Source organism: Eretmochelys imbricata, chromosome 1 (assembly GCF_965152235.1).
Source record: "Eretmochelys imbricata isolate rEreImb1 chromosome 1, rEreImb1.hap1, whole genome shotgun sequence".
Taxonomy (NCBI): Eukaryota; Metazoa; Chordata; order Testudines; family Cheloniidae; genus Eretmochelys; species Eretmochelys imbricata.
This window is the reverse complement of record NC_135572.1, coordinates 360,736,858-360,756,326: the sequence shown is the minus strand read 5'-3', so window position 1 is coordinate 360,756,326 and position 19,469 is coordinate 360,736,858. Positions and strand designations below refer to the sequence as shown.

The 19,469-nt window shown below is 48.9% G+C and overlaps 1 protein-coding gene across 1 annotated transcript in view; it reads left to right on the top strand.

Moving 5' to 3' along the window:
• The window catches only part of SHANK3 (SH3 and multiple ankyrin repeat domains 3), a 667,177-nt gene that overhangs the window by 451,550 nt on the left and 196,158 nt on the right, over nucleotides 1–19,469 (top strand). The window contains exon 12 of the mRNA XM_077807959.1: nucleotides 3,716–3,829. Within this exon, the coding sequence (XP_077664085.1) occupies nucleotides 3,716–3,829 (114 nt within the window). The remainder of the gene's footprint in view (nucleotides 1–3,715; nucleotides 3,830–19,469) is intronic.

Here is a 19,469-nt window from a genome sequence, read left to right as displayed (position 1 = left end):
GCAACAATTCCATTGCCATCTCTCTCTGCATATCTATTCAGTGCCCAAATAAATTGGTTAGTCTCTAAGGTGCCACAAGGACTCCACGTTCTTTTAGTGAATATAGTGTATTTAGATTTTCAGAAAGCCTTTGTCAACGTCCCTCACCAAAGGCTCTTTAAGCAAAGTAAGCTGTCATGGGATAAGAGGGAAGGTCCTCTCATGGATTGTTAACTGGTTAAAAGATAGGAAACAAAGGGTAGGAATAAATGATCAGTTTTCAGAATGGAGAGAGGTAAATAGTGGTGTCCCCCAGGGTTCTGTACTGGACCCAGTGCTATTCAACATATTCGTAAATTATCTGAAAAAAGGGCAAAAAGCGAGGTAGCAACATTTGCAAATGATACAAAACTACTTAAGCTAGTTAAGTCCAAAGCAGACTGCACAGAGCTACAAAGGGATCTCACAAAACTGGGTGACTGGGCAACAAAATGGCAGATGAAATTCAATGTTTATAAATACAAGGTAATACACATTGGAAAACATAATCTTAACTATACATATAAAATGATGGGGTCTAAATTAGCTCAAGAAAGAGATCTTGGAGTCATTGTGGATAGTTCTCAGAAAACATCCACTCAATGTGCAGCGGCAGTCGAAAAAGCGAACAGAAATTTGGGAATCATTAAGACAGGGATCGATAATAAGACAGAAAATATCATCTTGGCTCTATAGAAATCCATGGAATGCCAGCATCTTGAATACTGCATACACATGTGGTCGCCCCATCTCAAAAAAGATATATTGGAATTGGAAAATGTTCAGAGAAGGGGCAACAAAAATGATTAGGGGTCTGGAACGGCTGCCATATAAGGAGAGATTAATAAGACTGGGACTGTTCAGCATGGAAAAGAGACGAATAAGGGGGGGATATGATAGGGGTCTATAAAATCATGACTGGTGTGGAGAAAGTAAATAAGGAAGTGTTATTTACTCCTTCTCATAACACAAGAACTAGCGGACACCCCATGATGTTAATAGGCAGCAGGTTTAAAACCAACAAAGGAAGCATTTTTTCACACAACGCACAGTCAACCTGTGTGGAACTCTTTGCCAGAGGATGTTGTGAAGGCCAAGACTATAACAGGGTTCAAAAAAGAACTAGATAAATTCATGGAGGACAGGCCCATCAATGGCCATTAGCCAGGATGGGCAGGGATGGTGTTCCTAGCCTCTGTTTGCCAGAAGCTGGGAATGGGCAACAGGGGATGGATCACTTGATGATTCCCTGTTCTGTTCATTCCCTCTGGGGCACCTGGCGTTGGCCACTATCGGAAGACCGGATACTGGGCTAGATGGACCTTTGGTCTGACCCAGAATCGCCGTTCTTATGTTCTTATGTAACCTGAAGTCTTTAAATCAAGATTTGAGGGCTTCAGTGTCTCAGCCAGAGGTGCGGGGTCTATCACAGGAGTGAGTGGGTGAGGTTCTGTGGCATGCAATGTGCAGGAGGTCAGACTAGATCATGATGGTTCCTTCTGGCCTTAAAGTCTCAGTCTAAGTACTGCACTTTAAATTCATACTATTAGCTAACTTGATTTAACTTTGCATGTCAATAAGCCCTCCGACTGTCAGGTCTTGGGAGGGTTTGTTCTGTAAATGCCCAGCCCACCCAAGGGTGCTGTAATAAAAAATAGGGCATTTAGAAAGACGATTGCAGTTTTGTGCGGCATATGCAGAGTTCTTGCATCATGGAGCAAGGATGCGATAGTCCCTGTCTAGGGTTATGTTGACACAGCAAAAAGAGTTGTGTGTTAAATCAGGTTAGTTAATCCACTTTAGCTAACTCAGGTTAAAATAGAGAAGACATGGCAGCTTGGCTTTTAACGTGCACCAGCTGCTCGAATTCAACCACTGGCTCCCCATCAGGCTTTAACTCGAGCTGCAAACCCTCATTAAAGCCATGTTGACATGTCTTTGCTACTATTTTAACCTGAGGTAGCTAACCTAGGTTAACTAATCGGGTTTAAGAACACACCTTTTTTGCAGTGTAGATATCCTGTGTGGCTCAGAAGATGCCACGCGGAAATACATCAGTATTATCTATTCCTTAATATCTCATTGGCTCCACCTGCCAGTGATCAGACTCGGATCTGTCCACCGTGCCCCACGAGTCTCAGTTTCTCCATTCTTCACCTGGGGCAATATCAGGCAACTCTTTCTCATTCCTGGGGGTGGTGCAGGGTCTGTTCATTTACTCCTCCGGCTCAGCCTGCAGTTAAGGGTTGGCTTCACCAAGGCAACGTGGGCTTGCTAACTAGTCCTACAGCTCCATTTGCTGGGGCCTGGATGGTGAAGGTGATGGATCGTCTGAGTGCCTGGGGTTTGGGTGAGAGGGAGCTGGTTTGGGCTTCATCTGGGTGAGACTGGGGTGGTGATTCTAGGACATCCCTCTTTTTGCCTGCCCTTTGTTACTCAGATTAGCCCTCCGGGTCCTGTTGAGTGCCCTGAGAGCAGTTCATACCAGCTGTGCTTGCTGTAAAGTTGCTGATCACCACTGTTGCATTTGGGGCTCCCCCACAGTGATCCAGGTGTTTCACCTTAAGGCTGGGCATGGCCTTTGTGGTGCTGTGCCCGCAGAGCACTCTGCAGCTGGTGCAGAATGCTTGGCAAAGCCTCTGACTGGGAGCATGACACTGCTCTGCGATCTGCACTGGCTCCAAAGTCACTTTTAGAGGTCATGAAAGGTGATGGATTCAACCTATAAACCTTTCATGATTTTGGCCTTTGTTGCCGCAGTAATGCATGGGAATCAGTGAGGTGTCAGCCAACCAGTGCCCTGGTTTAGTTAGGAAAAGGCCGCTGGCAAGATGCCAGCGAAGGACCCTTGGTTCTGGAATTCACTTCTGCCCTTGGCCTAGTCTTCCAGAACTGTTTCAAGACTCCTCTCTTTTCCTGGGCTGTTGGAGTGGGTGACTTGGGAAGGGAAGGTTATTAGTTAGCCCTGATGGGTTGGGAGGATTTTGCCATTGATGTTGAAGTGTCCTGATAGTAGATAAGACATCTAAGCTGTACCTTAACTCAGGTTAAAAGAGCAGCGAGGACAAGGCCACTCGGGTCTGAACTCCGGTTAGCAGCTTGAATTCAGCCCCAGGCTCCTCACTGCTCTTCTAACCTGAGTTAGCTAGCCTAAGTTCATATCATCGCCTCTTTCTGCAGGGAAGATGCACTCAGCATTTTCTAGTTCTGGGAGCACGAGGCTGGGTGCCAGACCCCTGGGATCTGATTCCAGCTCTGATACTGACTTGCTGTTTGGCTTTGGGAAAATCACTGTCCCTTCCATGCCTCGGTTTCCCTGTTTGTAAAATACTGGCAGTACTTCCCTGTCTTGCAGGAGACATCTGAAGTTGCAAAGTCAACACAGTCATGGTGTTGAGACCTTGTTTCCAAAGTCTCTGACGTCTGGAACACACTGGCTTCCCTTCCAGTGCTTCCTGTGAACGGAGTGGATGCTCTTGGCTCTCTCTCCAAGTGTTTCGCTGCATGCACCCCAGGTCTCTCACTTTCTAACTGAGGTGGCTGGAAGGACAAAAGACAACCCTTTCAGAGGGCTCTTAGGTGGCTCCTTCTTTCCCAGGTTGTGCACGTCCACAGACCATGCACTTGGACATGGTAATTCTGTACCCTGCAGTGCCCCTCTCCCTGTTCTGATCTCTGCCCATTTCTCTTTCCATAGTGCTCAGTATTGGTGAGGGTGGCTTCTGGGAAGGAACCGTGAAAGGACGGACCGGTTGGTTCCCAGCAGAATGCGTTGAGGAAGTGCAGATGCGACAGTATGATCCACGGCAAGGTAAGCTTCCCTGCTCGGGTAGGGCAACTGTCTCAGATACTAGGCTGAGTGCTTCCTCTGCAAGGCAGCCACGTCCAGCCCCCATCAATTCGGACTGGTTGATGTCCACTTACACAAAAGTCTCAGGCTGCCCATCTTCTGCCCTGGGTGCCCAGCCCGGAAACTGAAACCCACAAAATAGCAGAAGTTACAGTCGAGTCAGTTTGTCACTGATTCTCTTGCTGCTCCCAGTCCAGAGTTCCCACCTTCAGCACTTTCAGTGTCGTGACCTATGTGCTTGCCGCCCTGTGGGAGCATTATTTAGTCATACAGGACAACGGCTTCAAATCCTACCACTGATTTTTGGGTGCCAAATTTGAGATGGTTCAGAGGTCCACAAAGGAGTGGCTGTAGGGCTTTCAGCAGTGGCTGTTGGTGTGGTACGGCCTGGGGCTCCTGTCCCCTTAATCAGGTCTCAGCTTATGCTTGTGCAGGAAGCCAACTCCCATGTGCAGGAAGCCATGTTCCTCCCATGTGCATCTCGTGCTTTCCTCACACCGTTTGAACACAAGACGCACTGAAGGCAAAGCGGCTGAGTGACATGGAGCTGGTTTGCTTCCCCTGCCAAGTGCCTTCTACAGTGCCATGTGCAGACACTGGCTTAGTGAGCAGTTGCTCACCTCAGGAAGCTCTGGCCTCCTGGAACAGCACCTAGCACGGCACGAGTGGCTAGCAAGGGGCCAGTCCATCTGGTGCTTTCCATACATCTGAAAAAAGACACAAGTTACATCTGATCCTCCAAAGAAGCTCCATGTGTGGGCAGGGCCTTCTGGGAAGGAGGTGTGGTCATGGCAGAATCCTTCCAACAGCTGTGTAAAACAGGCAGCTTGCTGACTCTGTGCAGAGGGCCCTGGCAGGCGCTGGCGTGGAGTCCTCGAGTGCCCATGGACTGCACTGTTGATGAACATCCTGCAAGGCTCGTATGGCGCACCAGCTCTGCTAGAGTTCAGACTGAGAAGGCCTTTCTGTTCAAAGTGACCTTTTCTGGGTCACTCTTCTAATTGTGCTAAAATGCACACACTTACTGAGATTGCCTTGGAATGTGGTATGCCTCATGGGGGCATGGGTTAGTGGGAGTGATCCAAATTTGGGGTCACTTGAGTGAGGAGTTCCTGAGGTGCAGCTCCCCGCACCAGTTCTGGAGGTTGACAGATTCTACCAGTGTTTTTTGCACACACCAGTGGCTCAAACTGTGGCTCTGATTTTCCCCCGTTTGATCTCAGTTGCCTGACTTTGGTCTCAGCTAGTGCAAGATTCCCACAGCCTCTTGGGGGAAACAAAGTAGAAACATTATTAAAGGAAGAGTTTTAGCTCTCTGTGTTAGCACATGCTAAACACTCCCACACCAGACTGCAATGCATGCGTGCAGAAAGACTAGCCAAGAGTTTCAGGCCAGCCAGCTTTTACGTGACCTGAGTGGCTTAGGAGCATGCTGTGGCTGGACTTAAGCTACTGTTGGGCACTGCAAGTTCAAACCCAACCTTGGCAGAAAATGTAACGTGGACCTGTTGCTATACGCTGCCTCTAGCAAATGGTGGGGGGTGTAGTCTGAGTAGAGCGGAAATCCAGGAGGTGCTGAAACTATTCTAATGACGTGAATTTTTGTGGGGAGGGGGATAAATGGGGTTGCGTGGGCAGAGGGACGCTGGAGGAGTGATATGGGGCTGGGTTGCAGGAAGCATTGGGGGGATCATGTCAGGCCCACATTCTCCCCTAATGTGTGTGTGTGTGTGATGAGGACTGGGAGGCCTGCCCCATGGGACCTCTGTTCCTGTTGCCATGTGTTACTGGGACCCTTCCCTGCCCCCTCTTGTCAGCTGGGGATTCCTGCCCATCGAGGCTGTCTAAGTCCCTCTCCCTGCCCCAGGAGGGTGAAGGCTGACACTCTGAGGGGTTGGAGCCCCTCTCCATGGGAGCCCTGCTTCTTTGTGTGGGAGGTTCACCGAGCACACTGAGACGGAGCTGAGAATGGGCATGCTTGGGACATTGCACCAGCTAGCAAGTGCCCTCACTGGGGTGGGGGCGTGAGACGAATGGAGCAGTTTGCGTGCCTCGGAACCATTGTTTCAGGCTGTCTTCATCTCCAGGGGTTCTCCTGGCTCAGCTAGGAGCAGGCCACTTCGCTCTGACTCTGGTATACTGCAGCTGTAAGGATGTGAACATCCTTCCCCTGTTCTTCCTCAAATGTCCCATCTTAGGACTGTCCCGTGCCGCACACCTGAGCAGAGCAAAGCAGTTGCTGATTCATTTCGTGCAGTAGCTCACGGGAGTGCCAGCTCCACTTGAGTTCAGGTTGAGAAACTCTGAATGTTCAAAGGTCGACTTTTGGAAGTGCGGTAAAATCTGTATGTCTGCTCCCCTTGCCTTGGCGTTTGCTGTGCCTCATGGCAGTGCGGGTAGGGTTAGTGAGCCAAATCTGGGTTCGTTTGAGCCAAGGATTCCTGACGTGCATGCTTCCAAAAACACCGTTTCACAAAACCCACAGATTCTGCCTGGCTGTGTGTGTGTCTTGTTTTTTGCACAGGTGGGGCTCAAACCAAGGCTCTGAGCATCCCCCAGTTGCTTGATATTTATCCCAATTAGTGCATGGCACCCACAGACCCACTGGGGAAGTGTCAAAGGATGACACTCCCTCTTTAAGAGGGAAGAGGCCAGTGCACCTGTGGTAAGCTGACCTCAGTTGGCCTTAAAAGGGGGTCAGGAGGTGAGAGCTGCCTGGGAGTAAGAGATTATTCTATGATTCTACGATTAGCAGGTGAGAGCTGCTGGAGATCGGAAGAGGTCCCTGAAGGAAGCTGTAGCTGTTGCCTGGGGGAAAGCTGAAGGCCGGAGAGCAGCAAGAGGGATTTGCCAACTGATCTCTCAGGGCTAGAGAGGGCTGAAGGCAGGGCAACGGTGGAGGGACTTAGCCACTGATGTCTCCATGCTGGAGAGCTAGAGCCAGAGGGCTGGAAAGGGGGCGAGCTGGGGAAGGGAGGGTCCTGGTGCAAATGAGCTCCCAGTAGAGAGGCTCCTCTTGCTGAGAAGAGCAGGGTTGCACTCCAGCCGGAAGGGCTGGGGTGGTATGGAGAAGGCCAAAGGAGAGCCTTTGAAATGTGAAGTATTAGATAACACTTTCATTGGAACAGCCTCCCTTGATCCCGCCCCCTTTAATCATAGAATCATGGACTATCAGGGTTGGAAGGGACCTCAGGAGGTCATCTAGTCCAACCCTCATTAGGTATTGTAGCACCTGTGGGATACAAATTCACTCACTGAATTTGTATCCCACTCTCTCACTTTAGCTGGAGAGAGTCTTAGAAGGGAAAGCCCCTGGTTTGACAGTCCCTCAGATGGTGCTAATTGTCCTTGTGGGGAACAGAGATGCTAGCTGAGATGGGTGGAGCTGCTGCTGCTGTAAAAGTCCAAACCCATTTTTTCTGCGGGGGAGGTTGGGATTCATCTGGGGTGGTGATATCATGTGGGTCCCTTTCAGTGGGACAGGAAGCTGCTCAGGACATTCCTCGGAGACAGTCCAGGGCCCCACGAGGTTTTGGTGGTGGTGAGGACATCCATGATGGTGGAGCTTGCATCAGTACTCTCCATCTGTTCTCCCAAGTTTTTCTAGGTGTTCTTTTCCCCATAGTCCTTTTTGTTCTTTTAAGACCCCAAAAGGGAGTGGTAGGTGGAATGGCCCCTTCCCTCATTAGTTTGTCTTCCATTTAGGCCCAATATCCAACACACTAATTCTGGGTTAATTCATTTCTGATCCCATGTCTTGTTCTGTTTTTACCAAGCATGAGTTCAATACAATCCTTGAATTCTGTCAACATGAACTAATTTAGTTTGTCTGGTTGTCTTGCACCAGTTTATAACACTTTTTATTGAAAATAACTTGACCTGCTTTCCATGCTAAACTCTGAAGCAGGCCAAAGTTAGAGACTAATTGTCACACAACCCAGCAGGGGGAATCAGTTCTGAATACCTTGGACTGTGCGAAGCTCTTAAGGAGCCCTGAGAAGGGGGAACTGTTGCAGGGCTGCTGTAGAGGCACCATAGGCCACAAGGGGGCGCTCTGGAGGCAGCATACCCAGTTACGATTTTTGGGCTGTGCTGGCTCTGCTGTATGGTTGAGCACGACTTTCTGTTTAAAGGATGCCTCTCCTAGGTTCTCTAAACTCCGCATGCTTACGCAGAGTGGCCTGAAAGATTCTGTGATTCGTGGGAGGGTGAATGGGCCAAATTTGGGTTCATCTGAGCAAATAGTTCCCGAGATATAGATCCCTGGGGGAAAAACAGTATTTTACAAAATCAGCAGGTTCTGACAACTTCTTTGCATAGATCTGAGGATCAAGCCCTGGCCTGGATTTGCCCATCACTTAGCCCTTGCCTCAGCTAGTGCACGGCACCCACTGTCCCTTTGAGGAAGCAACACAAAGTTATTAAAGGAAGAGTTCAGCTCTCTAGAATGGGGTTTGCAATCAGTTGTGTGCTGAGACTGAAAGGAGCATGCACAGCAAGATGACGAAGGGGATTGGCAGACATAATACCTGTGATCATTGAACCTGCACTGTACCCATGCAATCAATGTAAATTCAAACCCTACCCGGGGCAGAAATTGTGAGAATGAACTGTCGACAGGTTGCTCCTGTCCACCTCTTTCCAGGGTTCTGTACTTTTGGGGAATGTGCCCTGCTGACTAGCATGGCTAACGTCCAGGGGCTCTTTTCTGAAAGGTAATAAATCTCACATGCTGCACAGCTATGTGAGAACAATTTCTAGTCATGCTGCTATTTTCTACCTGCTGATTTATTACAGCACAGAGTCACAGCATCGTATATTCTCAGGCCAGCAAGGATCCTTGTGATTAATCTAGTCTGACTATGGTATAATACAGGCCGTAGGATTTCCCTGAATTAACTCCTGTTTGAGCCAGAGCCTGTCTCTTAGAAAATGATCCAGGTGCCCTGGACTGTGAGTCACTGTATTACCCCCTGCCTCTCATGCAAGGTAGCCTTGCCTGGGTGCCAGCTCCTTAGCACCACCAAACTCTCAGGCACTCTTCTCTGGGCTAGGCCAGCCCTGTCCTTGCCGTACAGGTTATCAAGAGGGGCACCTGAGTCCCTTTGAATTGTTCCCTGTGAGATCCAGCTCCTGAGACTGGTTCCTCACAGAAATCCACATCCTCTGTCCCCAAAGGAGCAGCGTAGCCCAGTTTTACCTGAAATCATTGCTGCTATATGACACACAGCACGTGTGAGCACTGACAACCAAACAAAAGTGCATTTCATTAAGAAAGACTGGAGGGTTGAGGGTTTCAGAGTAGCAGCCGTGTTAGTCTGTATTCGCAAAAAGAACAGGAGGACTTGTGGCACCTTAGAGACTAATTAATTTATTTGAGCATAAGCTTTCGTGAGCTAAGGCTCACTTCATCGGATGCATAAAGGTTAAGTAGAGATGAGAGAGGGGTGGAAACCTGGTTACGCTACAAAACAGACTCCTAACCCAAACCTGCACCTATACTGAGTGGGTCCCCTTGCCTATCTAACCAAGCACATCTCTCTTCCCCCACTCATCTCCCAAACAGGTTCAGTCTGTGGCAGAGGTGGGTGGTTTCCCAGGAAGCAGGATCCATTTTTTCAAGAGAACATCCCTGCTCCCCAAGATGTCTTCTCCGGGAAAGGCTAAAGTGCTTTTCCCCTCCCTGTTATACAGGAACGGTCTTGTGGCTTCCCTCAGAGACAGGGTGGCTCTCTGTCTGTTGTGCTGTTCCTCTTGTCTCTCCCAGTGGTTGTGATTGTTTGTGGTTGTCCTGGCTGGTTTATCGTTGAAAGTCTCGGGATGGAGCAAGGCTGCACTAGTGAGCCTGGGGTTCCGTCACCAGCAGACAAGGGCTGGGTGGCAGCTCGCGCCCCGGCAGAAAGAGATGTTGCTGCTGCCCATCTCTCAGGGTTTTATGCTGCCGCACAACACTGTAGTGCCCAAGCGCCTCCCACATAAACACTAGAGCAATAGCGAAGTCCATGGAGGCCTTTCTGGGGCCTCTGACGCGCCTCCCTTTCCAGGGTAAAGACTCTGACTGGGGTTGGGCTTGTAAATTTATTTTATTAAAAGAACCCTATGTACTTCGGGTTGGAGGGCTTTAGGCTGACTTTGGGGGGATTGGTTGGTTTGGGATTTGAGCGGTAGAATTGAGGGTGCTAATGTTGTGAGTTTTGTTGCCATGATGTAAAAGCCTTTTTGAAGAAGGTTTTGCAGCTTTTCCGAAAGAGAGTCAGACTCTGGACCTGTACCAGCTGTCACATGCTTTGTCCTGCGCTTTGTGCCTGTGTTTTCCCAGGGGAGCGCAGCATTATGGTGGCTCATAGATTGAAATTTGGTGTGGCCAGTCACAGAATGGAAGCTGATTTTTAATATGTCTGGGGCTTGTTCCATTAATTGCCTTGAAAATTAGAACCAAGACATTAAACTCACATTTGGAACTGATGGGGAGCCCAGTGGATGGACTTGAGCACAGGCTGGATGTGCTCATGGTGGCCTAGCTCATGGAGGAGGCAGGCGGGCACATTCTGTACCATCTGGAGCTGGTGCATCATCTTCATATTCAGCTTCAGATGCACAGTTAGTGGCAATGATCCAGGTAACAAACGCATGTTTTACTGTGGCCTGCTCCTTGTTTGAGAGGAGGGGACAAGTTTCCCAGCAAGGGGAATCTTTCACCCAGAAGGTGAAGGAAGCTGGGTTTTAGGTTCAGATGCTACCCGGTTTCCCAGCTTAGTGAAGAGTCAAACAGGATCCCAGCACTTCACACCATTTAGACAAGTCGGGGCTGTGCAACTTCAATGGACAGTGAGGACAGTGTCCCAGCTAGTTCTTTGAAGCACTTTCTCCTTCCCAACCAGCATCACTTCAGTTTTACCTGCATTCAGCTTGAGCCAGCTGCTTTCTCTCCAAGAGCTGATTTCGTGTAGAATTCAGACGTGTCTGTAATGGCCACGTTACATCGGTGAAGAAGATGACATAGAGTTGAGTGTCATGGGCATGCTGTTGGCAGCTCACTGTCTCCCAGTTCTCATGTGGATACTGGAGAGAAGTAGACAATATGGACCCCTCTGCAGGCAAGGAGTGCTTGCCCATCACTCTTCTGCGCTCTTCTGGAGAGGAAGACTAGAGCCATTGCGGTGCTGGGCCCTTCATTCTGGCTGTGTCATGTTGGTGGGTTAGCAGTGCCTTGCAGCCTCCTGGGTCAGGGTCTGCAGAGAGGCCCAGCAGCCCGTGCATGGAGCACTTGCCTATCCCTGGCCTTATGAGGGGGGTATTCGCTTGAGCTGCTAGAGCCATCTTTGTGCTGTGCCCTGGTCTGAAGCCTGATTGGGAGGCATCCAGGATGGTGGCTGATGTCACATCTTGCTGGAGCTTGGTGGTTAGGACTTTCTCAGTTATTTTGCCCAGGAATGGAAGGTTAGCGACAGATGGTCGTTTGAGAGAACTTAATGACTGAGCAAGGCTTCGTGAGGAGAGGGTGAACTATTGCGCATTTGAAGGTGCTAGATAGAAGCATTGCTCTGAAGGAGGCATTGACTGTTTCCATTAGTAATGGGTGTCGTCGTTCTTCACCGTCCTCCACCAGCCAGGAGGGGAATAGAGCCTTTCCACGGGTAGTGGCAGGGATATTTTTCAGAGTTTCTTGAGTTTTGTCGTGTGCAATGGGGCCAAACCCAGACGGGGCCGTGGGGTAGGTAATATTCACTGTTGAGGGATGGAACTTTCTTTCCTATTTTCATGGGTATTCAGTTGTTCTTATCAACAAAGTATACTGACAGCTTTTCACAGCAGGAGATGCCTGGGACTGGTGCCTAGGCTATGAAGTGGGTTGATTAGCGGGCTCAGTATGCAAAATAACTCTGCTGCCCTTGATTCTGTGTGCCTGATCATGGAGGAGGAGGAGATTTGTTTTGCCTCCTTTACTGCAGTGGTGAAATCCTGTCAGAGTTGTTTGTGCGGCATTCAGAATACTTGGTGTGCTACTAGTGTTCTAACTTTCCTGGGCACAGCATCTGCCGTAGCTCGTCTATGAACTGTGGTGATCTTCTCAGTCAGTGGGGTGGGGGAGAGCGGGCAGCTTGGGGCCAAGGCATCTGAGGTAGTGGACATCAGGCGAACGTGTTGTGGTACTAACTCATCTGTGCCTTGGGCTGCTTCTTGTAGGGCAAGTTGGAAACCTAGGTTCAGGAATCTTGGGAGGCACCAGCTTTGGCTCTTCACTACCCTGGAGGGAAGGAGGGAAGTCTCTGAGCTCTGCCTGGGTATTGGAGACGTCACCTACAGGAGAGGGGTATGTTGGTGACATCTCCAATGTCTAGTCCAAAGCCAAAGATAGGATCCAGTGTATGTCTGGCTGCACGTGTGGATCCAGAGACTGCCTGCAAGAATGCCATACTTTCCGTGTGCTCAATGAGATCAAGTACTATTGCATCTTTTGCATTGTCTATATGGAGACTGAAGTCACCAAAGCCATGAATTCTGGGGGACTCCAGTACTGTGCTGGGCAGAAGCTCTGGGAGATCCTCCAGAAAATAGACCAGGTTTCTGTCTGGAGGTCTGTACGCCATTAGGAGCCCTAGGTCCCTCTTGTCCTTTGCCTCACAGAACACAGGGATGTACTTAAATGTGTTTGTTGCTGGGGTGGAACATCTTCTGTATCTGAGTTTGGAGAGGAACAGGAGAGCTTCTGTCTCCTCTTTTTTTCATGGTACATTCTGGGTTCTCTCTTGGCCTCTGGTATATAGAGTATCCTCTGGGAGGCTTGGTGTGTTAGGGTAGGAATGGACCATTGAACCATTTCTGTGATGCAAGTAAGGACGGGACTTCATCCAAAATGGGATAATGCATGGTCCAGTCAGGAGCTAATGTGGCCCGTAGCCCTGCAGATGAGAGCCTCTAGGAAGCCCTCTAGGCACACAGAGGCAGTGCAATTGCTGGTCCCAGCAGTGTCCCTGCTGGTCCTATGAAAGGACTGGTGGAAAGGCGGCCAGTTGCAGTGATGGCCCCGACTGGACCGGAGAGGAGGTGGCTGCCCTGTCTCTAGCCCATCCCTCAGCCCATCACACCGGAGCTGGATGGCTGCAGGGAAGAGCCTACGACCTGGGCATTTCTGAAGTCAATGAAGGTCTCTGAGGGCTTGCCTACACTACGGGCATTAGAGCGGCACACCAGCTCTGCCACTACCGAGCCGTAGTGCAGGCCCTTCCCACAGCAGGGGAAGGGTTCTTTGTTGCTGTAGGAAATCCAGCTCCCCCAGTTGCAGTACCAAGGTCTGCAGAAGCATTCTACCATCAGCCCAGCCATCAGGACACCAGGCTTTAGGTTGGCCTAGCTAGAGTGCAGCTTTGAAAGTCTCCCAGACTCAGTTTCCATGCCCTTCCCCTGATAGGCACCTCATGGCTGTTTTGTGCGAGCCTAATCTAGTAAGAGTTTTAGCCTTAGTGGCTATTTTTCGTGAACATTCTGCTTTTAGAGGCATTGAGGATCTGTCCTTTTCCAAACTCTCCCAGAGATTGAGCACAGCGTGGCTCCGTAAACTGGTTTTGAAGCACCCAAGCCCAGCTGTCTGCTTCCATGTCCCTTTTCCTGTCTGGGCTCATGTACATCCTTATTTTCACACTCCATTAGCCTAATGTGGAGTTATGCGTTGCTGTCACCTAAAATAGGCTCCCAAAAGCCTGTCTGATTCACATCTGACTTATTACTAATGGGGAAAAAAAATCTCATCTCTTTTTCTGTGCAAGAGCTGAGCGACTGCACTTAGAAGCGGGAGCAGGGGCAGTATGATTGGAAATGAAAGATTGTCTATCTTGGCTATTTGAAATTTCCAATTCCAAGACTTAAGGTGGAAAGGTCTGGTTGAATATTGATAAGTGCAGAATCTGTGGTTCGTCTTTTCTGTGAATATGTGTAGAAGACGGTCTCTGAGAATTCGAATGGAAAGGATTTCTGGAGTGGGCATCTGTTCCTGGATAAAAACAACAAGGAGTCCTTGTGGCACCTTAGAAACTAACAAATTTATTTGGCCATAAGCTTTCGTGGGCTAAAACCCACTCCATCAGATGCATGGAGTGAAAAATACAGTAAGCAGTATATATATACAGCACATGAAAAGATGGGAGTTGCCTTACCAAGTGAGGGATCAGTGCTAACGAGGCCAATTCAATTAAGGTGGAGGTGGAAGCCCACGAAAGCTTATGCCTAAATAAATTTGTTAGCCTCTAAGGTGCCACACGGACTCCTCATTGTTTTTGCTGATACAGATTAACACAGCTACCACTCTGAAACCTGTTCCTGGATAGTCTCCTAGGAGGAGCCAACCTGGTGCAGTGCTGTGGCTGGTCTGGGAACATATCTGAAAACCTAGGAAAACAGAACAGTGTCAAGGCGGACCATGATAGCCAAGGCTGTGGCTGCTTCTGCCTTTTGTAAAAAGAAAAGGAGTCCTTGTGGCACCTTAGAGACTAAAAAATTTATTTGAGCCTAAGCTTTCGTGAGCTACAGCTGAATGCATCCTACGAAGTGAGCTGTAGCTCACGAAAGCTTATGCTTAAATAAATTTGTTAGTCCTCGTGGCACCTTAGACTCGTTTTCTTTTTGCGGATACAGACTAACACGGCTGCTACTCTGAAATCCACCTTTTGTGTTTCTGAGATCAGCCCTTTTCGTTGGTTCCTACAGCTAGAACTATGGTTTATGCCCTCATTACCTCCTGCCTTGCCTGTCTGACATCTAGACTGGGCCCAGGACACAGCTGCTGAGATCATATTCCTGGCCCACTGCTCTCACCGGTTCACCTTCTTCCAGTTAATTCTCTACCACATTCAAGCTTGTCATCCCCTTCAAAATTCTGCATTTCATTTTGTCTCCTTGCTTATTCTCCCTTGTCTCTTACTGGATCACCCGTGCATCCCTTTCACTCCGCCATTGAGACCAGCCTTGACACCCAATTTGCCCACTTCTCCCACAACATTCTCTGCATTTTCTTTCACACTGTCCCCTATGCCTGGAATGCTCTTCCTTAGTGTTTCTGAAATTGCAGAACTGCTAGTTGTGATATGTAACCTTTCGCTTAAAGCAGCCTCTGTACAGATGATTGGAGGGTAGCTTGTGTAATGCCAGTGGGATTTTTTAGAAAATCTTCAGAGGAGATCCTGGCAATTACAGGCTGGTAAGCCCAACTTCAATAGCAGGCAAATTGGTTGAAAGTATAATAAAGAACAGAATTATCAGACATATAGGTGAACACGATTTGCTGGGGAAGAGTCAACGTGGCTTTTGCAATGGGAAATCGTGCCCCACCAATTTATTAGAATTCTTTGACAGGATCAACAAACGTGGACAAGGTTGATCCAGCTTATAGAGTGTACTTGGACTTTCAGAAAGCCTTTGACAAGGACCCTCACCAAAGGCTCTTAAGCTAAGTGAGCTGTCGGGATAAGAGGGAAGGTTCTCCCATGGGTTAGTAACTGGTTAAAAGACAGGAAACAAAGGGTCGGAATAAGTGGTCAGTTTTCATAATGGAAAGTGATAAATAGTGGCATCCTCACAGGCTCTGTACTGGGACCAGGGCTGTTCAACGTATTCATCAATTATCCAAAAAAAGTGGGGGAAGCAATGAGCTGGCAGAGTTTGCAGATGATACAAAACTACTAGATAGTTAAGTCCAAAGCAGGCTGTGAAGAGTTACAAAGGGATCTCACAAAACTGGGTGACTGGGCAATTAAATGACAAATGAAATTCAGTGTTGATAAATGCCAAGTCATACATATTGCAGAAATGATTCTAACTGTTCATACAAAACGATGGGTTTTGTATTAGCTGTAACCACTCAAGAAAAAGATTTTGGAGTCATCATGGATAGTTGAGAACACATCTCCTCAATGTGCAGCAGCAGTCAAAAAAACGAACAGAGTTTTAAAAACCATTAGCAAAGGGACTGATAATTAAAATATTACAGTTCCACTGTTTAAATCCATGGTATGCCTACTCCCTGAATACTGTGTGCAGTTCTGGTCACCCTATCTCAGAAAAGATATATTTGAATTGGTCAAGGTACAGAGAAGGGTAAAGGTACAGAGAAGGGCAACAGAAGTTATTAGGGGTCTGGAACAGCTTCCACACGAGGAGAAATTAAAAAGACTGGTACTTTCAGCTTGGAAAAGAGACGGTTAAGGTTGAGTGTGGTAAAATGTATGAAATCAACAATGGGATGGAGAGAGTGAGTAGGGAAGTGTGATTTATCCCTTCACATAACATGAGAACCAGGGGTCACCCAAGGACATGAAGAGGCGGCAAGTTTAAAACAAACAAAAGGAAGTATTTCTTCACACAACGCACAGTCAACCTGAGGAACTCGTTGCCAACGGATGTTGTGAAGGCCAAAAGTGTAACTGGGTTAAAAAAAAAAGAACTAGATAAATTTGTGAACAGGTCCATCAATGGCTATTAGACACGGTGGACAGAGATATAACCCCATGCTCTCAGTGTCCCTAAACCTCTGACTTCCAGAAGCTGGATCTGGATCGCTCTGTAATTGCCCTGTTCTGTTCATTGCCTCTGAAGCACCTGGCACTGGCAATTGTCACACTGGATACTGGGCTAGATGGACAGTTGGCCCACAGGTCTGCATCTCTCTCATTTAAATGCCTGCTCAAGACCCATTTCTTCAACATCTATCAAAACCATGCACTGGATCCTGCCTACACTACATTAGCAATTCAAAGAGGGCTTAAAGCTGCTGCAAAGGAGCAACTGAGGGTGTCTCTTGCTTAGGGCAATCCCTATGTGGTGTATCCGTCTCCTGGGCCCCTCCATCATGGGAGATGTGCTGGGAGTAGGCTGGGGCACAACTGAAGCTGTTTTAACTAGCACCAAGATCTGATCAGGCTGTGGAGGGGGGACAATGACTCAATGCCACCAATGAGCCTCTATCTCTGCAGCACACTTGATAGAGCACTAGGGGACTGAGTCTTCTACTTACTTATCTTATGTATTTTTCCTCTGAGTGAACTGCTAATTTATGGGGAGGGAACTAATTAGCCATGGTCTATCACCACCACCCTGTTCCCTTTGAACATACGGTATGCTGTGTTCCTTCCTCCACACCCCGCCCCCAAGCCTGTGAGGTCTGCGGGACAGAGAGGGCTGCTTCCTCCATTTGGAAAGTGCCTGGTGCCTGAATGATACTAGGATGGCAATTTGTAGGGGGGTGGCTATTGCATCTTCAGCTCCTGAGGTCGGAATTCAAGCTTCAGGTCACAAGTCAAATGAGTTTAATAGTCCCATTTTAATACCCTGAGTGTGACCTTGTCTAAATCAAAACAAGGCTTTGGCAGAGTTCATAGTCTCTGTGCAGGAGAAGCCCACAGTGGACGTAGCCGGTGGTACTGCAGGTCAGGACAGATCTGTCAGCCAAGCAGCATAGTTCTTGGGGGTTCTGCACGTCAGGAGTGAGGTGCACTGAGATCAGAAGGGGAGTTGCAGGGGTTGCAGGAAGCTGGAACTGAATTGCTCGAGCAGAGGTCTGTGGAGCTCAGCATGGGACTAACTGGGGTGTTACAAGCCAGGGTTTTGGAATTGCTACCCCCTGAATCACTGCCTGGAGTATTGGCAGACTTCACTGTGTTACAGGCTTGGGCTGTGGGGGTAACTAGCTATGTGCTCTGAGGTGACGGGTATACAGCTGCTGAGGTAGCAGTCCCTTGGGGGCTGGTGGGAACTGGGCTCGTTCAGAAGGGCGCTCGTTCTCTGGAAACTGTGAAGACAGAGCTCCCTGACGTGTTGAGAGCTTTGCAGCTGACGGGTCCCAGCTGGAGTTGTGTACGCAGCACATGCACGTGTGGAAGTGTGCACAGAAAGGGCTGAGGGCTGAAAACAGTGGAGCAGTCGATCACAGAGCATTGATTGACAAGGCCGACCGGCTGCCTGGGAAAGTGGGCAAATTAAAAACCGTCTTCTAAAAGCACTGATATCCTCTCCTCGCCCCGCAGACCTGGCGTGCCAGCCAGAATCCCAAGCAGGGCTGTTCCCCACCACTGACAGTCATTGCCTGCATCACACAGGAAGTGGGAATGAGCCCTGTAGCTGCTTGGTTCAGCACTTCGAAAATCCCCTTCATTTGCCTTCCACTTTGCTGGCTCTCATCTCCAGCCCCACCTCATTTCCTCTTTCTCCTCCTCAACGCAGGCCTCCTGTTCGGCTGCGTTGCCAATAACCTGGACTCCCTTCTTGACCCTAAACTCTCCTCCTCCTTCATCGCATTAGGTGTGCACTACTGCCTTTCTACACCGTGGCCATGATTCCCCGGCTCGGCCTCTGTCTTCTCTTGCCTTGCTATGCTAAATTCCTCACACAGGCCTCCATCTCCCCTGAGTCTGAGTCCACCTCTAGTGAATGCTTCAACTCACCTCCTTGCATGTACAAAGCGTGACCCCATCACAGACTATCTCAGACCTGTTACGTCTCCCAGTTGTGGGTTGGCTGTTCAGAGATGCCTGAGTCTCCTGTTGTTTATGGGCACGCCCCAGGCAATGGAGGAAATAGAATCATAGAAGATCGGGGCTGGAAGGGACCTCAGGAGGCCATCTAGTCCCACCCCCTGCCCAGAGCAGGACCGATCCCCGACTAAATCATGCCAGCCACGGCTTTGTCAAGCCTGACCTTAAAAGACCACGAAGAAAGGAGATTCCACCACCTCCCTAGGTAACGCATTCCAGTGCTTCACCACCCTCCAAGTGAAAAAGTTTTTCCTAATATCCAACCTAAACCTCCCCCACTGCAACTTGAGACCATTACTCCTTATTCTGTCATCTGCTACCACTGAGAACAGTCTAGATCCATCCTCTTTGGAACCCCCTTTCAGGTAGTTGAAAGCAGCTATCAAATCCCCCCTCACTCCTCTCTTCTGCCCCAGTTCTAAATAGCCCCAGTTCCCTCAGCCTCTCCTCATAAGTCATAAGGAATGAAGACTATGGAGCAGCATGGTGTGGAGCGAGTGGGTGTTGGGGTGTGGGTTACTGCAGTTCAGCAAACGCAGGCAGAGGCAGCTGGTGTGCAGCCGAATGGAAGTGATTAGAGGGGAAATGGGCTTGGTCACCCCGCAGCAAGTGGTGTGGCACATCTGGAGACTTGCGGGGGTGAGAGAGGCAACTACCAGGGATAGTTTTCAGAGGAGCAGCCGTGTTAGTCTGTATTCGCAAAAAGAACAGGAGGACTTGTGGCACCTTAGAGACTAACAAATTTATTTTGTTACTCCTTTTCTTTTTACCAGGCATAGTGCAGAGGGAGAATAAGTGAGGAAGGTGTTTGGCCAAGACACCTGGGTTCGCATCCAAATCCTTGGGCAGAAGGGGTTAAAAGCCCCACTAGAACTTTAATTTCTAGCCAGGCATGCACTGCAGAACATCTTGGCTTTCTGTCTCACTGGGCTACACAGATTTTATGTATTTATGTTTTAACACATACAGTTTTGATCTAACTCTGTAGTATTTTGGACAAGCTGCAGTTCCCAGAGAAGAGATGGTCAGGTGCAACGTGGAGCTGAGCTGCTCCTAGGGCAACAGCGGTTTCATTGCGG